Source organism: Annulohypoxylon maeteangense, assembly GCF_022496945.1.
Source record: "Annulohypoxylon maeteangense strain CBS 123835 unplaced genomic scaffold GGS22scaffold_18, whole genome shotgun sequence".
In the NCBI taxonomy this organism is placed as follows: domain Eukaryota; kingdom Fungi; phylum Ascomycota; class Sordariomycetes; order Xylariales; family Hypoxylaceae; genus Annulohypoxylon; species Annulohypoxylon maeteangense.
This window is the reverse complement of record NW_025953265.1, coordinates 808,160-811,403: the sequence shown is the minus strand read 5'-3', so window position 1 is coordinate 811,403 and position 3,244 is coordinate 808,160. Positions and strand designations below refer to the sequence as shown.

The following is a 3,244-nucleotide window of genomic DNA, read 5'->3' as shown; positions in this document are numbered from 1 at the left end:
ATGTATCAAACTGTACGCTATTACACTGTATTATACTGTATACATTTCAATACATTAATTGAATTGGCGGGTTGGCGGAATCGGCCTTATGGTCCACTCTACGTCCCTTAAATCGGACCATGCAGCATGACTGAAGAAAGAATATGTGGGTATCGAAATATGAACATATCAGATCAAACGGGTTGAGCGAGGTGTTGAAGAATAAGTAGGTAATAGAGTAAGTAAAATGAACAGAGTGATTATGAGTTAATGCACAGCTTTAGGTAGTAGTAAGTAGTAGTTGTTTTACCATTCGCCTTTCCCAATGCCCACGCAGGAATATGTGAATGCGTTCCGAGGCGAGATTAGAACCTCGTAGATTAGAAAAAAATAAAATCCCTGAGAAATGAAATGAATATTGCCCCCGTTTTCCTCTAGATAACTCCTTACGATGGCAACGCTAGTAGCGAGAAGTGACCGCCGACCACCGGCCGCGCCGTGAACTGAAGCCCGCTTGGGTAGTTTCCTGATGAGGCGTCGTAGAGATCTGTCAACGCCATGTTGGTCGGCGTGCTGTCGATCCAGCCTGCGATTAACTTTATGAATGTATCTCTAGTGTCTGCGCTCGCGATGGCCGCGCACCACATCATCCAGTCCGTCTTGGTGTAAGTGTGGCGCGTGTCAAGAGGAATACCATACTCGAGAGCTACCGTCGGGTAAAAGTTAGACTGCATGTCGTATACGGACTGCGGCACGAAATCGCCAAAGTTTAGTAGCGAGTTAGAGTATAAGTTGTAAAGTAATCCATGCGAATCAGCCTCTCCGTAGCTTAGAGTCGCATGCGGTGGGTCAGCCGCCGTGTTTAGGCCGAAACCTTGCCATTGCGAGATGTAAGATGTTGCCGTGTTGAGGTACGAGCTAGCATCATCCGTGTTACCTGTGAGGCTGGAAATCTCGGACATGGCTCGTAGCCCAATGATACCCTTCAAACCCAAGTTCGTTTGGTTAGCTAACGAGCCTGCGAAGTCGTCCGTCGAGATTTGGTCTGCGGGAATCAACGCCTCATCAACTAGATAACCAGCCCATTGCTTCAGGATAGGATAATGCTGCTTAAGGTAGTCATTGTCGCCTGTCTTTTGAGCGTAAGCTAAAACCATGATAATCATGTTACCGCATTCCTCGAGCGGCATGGGCTCGTCCGAACCATCGGTGTAGCCCTTAGCAACGGGGAAGGTTCCAAGATCGTGAATGGCATTGGTGTTGGGGTAGTGACCGTTCTCCTGGTTAAGGAATAGCGGCTTCAGCATGTAGTTGAGGATGGCGGGGTTCGTGTACAAGATCAGCGGCATAGCGGGGAATATGACGTCCACAGTCTGGATATCGCTGTTGGAGCTGATCTCCTTGAGGAATACAAGGGGGTCAGAGTCCGTGCCGGTGAATTGTAGAGCGCCGAAGGTCTGCCTAACGCTTAAGCTAGTCAAGGTTAAGTAATTCTGCCCTGCCGCCGCTATCGAGTCCGAAGCCACCTGGTTATCCAGGTCTGTAGCTATGCTTGCGGATTCCTCATAATCGTTGTAAAAGAAGGTCATCTACAGATCGCTATTAGGCCGGATATCCACTTTTTACGGACCGAACAACAAAAGACTTACAGCATCGATATCAGAGCCGAAATAACTGTTCCACAGGGCAGGGTAGGTTGTGAGGTCACTCCCCTCGCCGAGCAGGTTAATTGCACCGTCCTGGGTCATACCAATCGAGTACAACGTCGAGACAGCATCGGTCCCGACTGAGCCGAGATCATTGGCGAATCCAAAAACTGGCCTGTGGGTGGAATGAGCGCGCATGAACAAGGCAAATTAATCCTGCTTAGTGGGTTTCATGGTCACCTACCAATTGTCTGTTACCGCTCTGTAATTGGAGTCCTTTGTGTTTGGAAGAACACCATTGTTGATAAATGCGTTTCTCACAACGGTGTCTGCGGCACTTTGCCATGTGAGCTAGTTATGTGATTACGTTAGCTATGTTCACAAAGAGATTGTTGTTTATTTTCTTTTGTTGTTTACAACTTACACCTTCGACGTCCTTGGTGGACCAGAACCAGGTACCCCAGTTGGCCTGCTGGTTCGTCTCGGAAATAGCTTGCTGATTCTGACGGGCAAATTGATGGTACGCGACTCCGTCGGCTGAGTTATGATCCCACTCTATGATGGCATTTCCATCACCGGAGGCCCATTCTGTGAGAGGGTGAGTACAGCGTATCAATCATGAGGAAAGGATCCGCGTAACCTACCTGCTGAGACGTCCGCGTATAATTGAACATCGTGGCTGGCGCCGTCCAATGAGCTAACAGCAACGTCGAGGTAAGAGAAGACTAGAGATTGTCGTTTTAAATCATTCGGCGTTACAGGCGTTAAAAACGTAATATTCATCTCAACCTTGCCGCCCACGCTCATTACGAATGAACTGCGTGTCGACGTGTAAGAGAATTCAGTCTGGTCCACCAAGTCTGCACCGGGCGGAGCACCCAGCCAGTTGTATGCCTTGCCATCTACGCGGATGAAGCCCGCCCAGCCTGTAATCTGCTGGCTGTGTAGTAATGTTGTTAGCTCGTCAAATTGATCATATTTCGGGATGTTGACCAAAGAACCAACCTCCAGAATACTGGCCATTCGCCAGCAAGATAACCTCCGTTCCCACCATCGCTGCCGACGTGTAACCACGAGTTAAGGTACGGCCCTTTGACAGCTAAGGGGATGGCAGGTGGTCTTGCAGGACTAAAGCTTGACGCGGCATGGACTAAGCTACTGCCAAAGGCCACCCCGGCGACTAGCACACTTCTAAGCCCCATCACGGATGATAAAGTATAAATGAAGTGAACTAGAAGTTTGAAAAGCTCGAGAAGGTTGGAAGGGGAAGGGTATAAGGGACGGTGGAATGGATAAGCTCCGATGTTTCGGAAACCTAGAGGGTACAGCCGATGGAATGAGTCGGGATAAACATGGAAGAGGCGTGACGAAAGGGGTGGAGGATGTCGGGACGAGGGTAGATATTTGAATTAGATTCCGAGTCGCCTACATATCTTTGTACAAACCATGCAAGCCAATCTAGGATCTCAAGGCGTAGAGGCTAGCAAGATCAGATGGATCGACGAATGAGGAAGGTTTCGCAAACGTGTGGAAGTACAATGCGGACAGGGTAATGAGAGGGGGGGAGCCTTAAGCAAAGGCTAGGGATAGAAAGAAAAGAGAGAAAAGAAAATAGTCAT

At 48.8% G+C, this 3,244-nt stretch overlaps 1 protein-coding gene across 1 annotated transcript; it reads right to left on the bottom strand.

Annotated features, from left to right (window-relative positions):
- Positions 1-425: 425 nt before the first annotated feature.
- On the bottom strand, positions 426-2,827 carry GGS22DRAFT_192038 (glutaminase A; the record flags this gene model as incomplete). Its single annotated transcript, XM_047965208.1, has 6 exons — positions 426-1,568; positions 1,629-1,800; positions 1,870-1,976; positions 2,050-2,213; positions 2,270-2,565; positions 2,631-2,827. 6 exons carry the CDS (start codon positions 2,825-2,827, stop codon positions 426-428), a joined length of 2,079 nt encoding a protein of 692 aa, XP_047815676.1.
- Between the last annotated feature and the right edge of the window lie 417 nt (positions 2,828-3,244).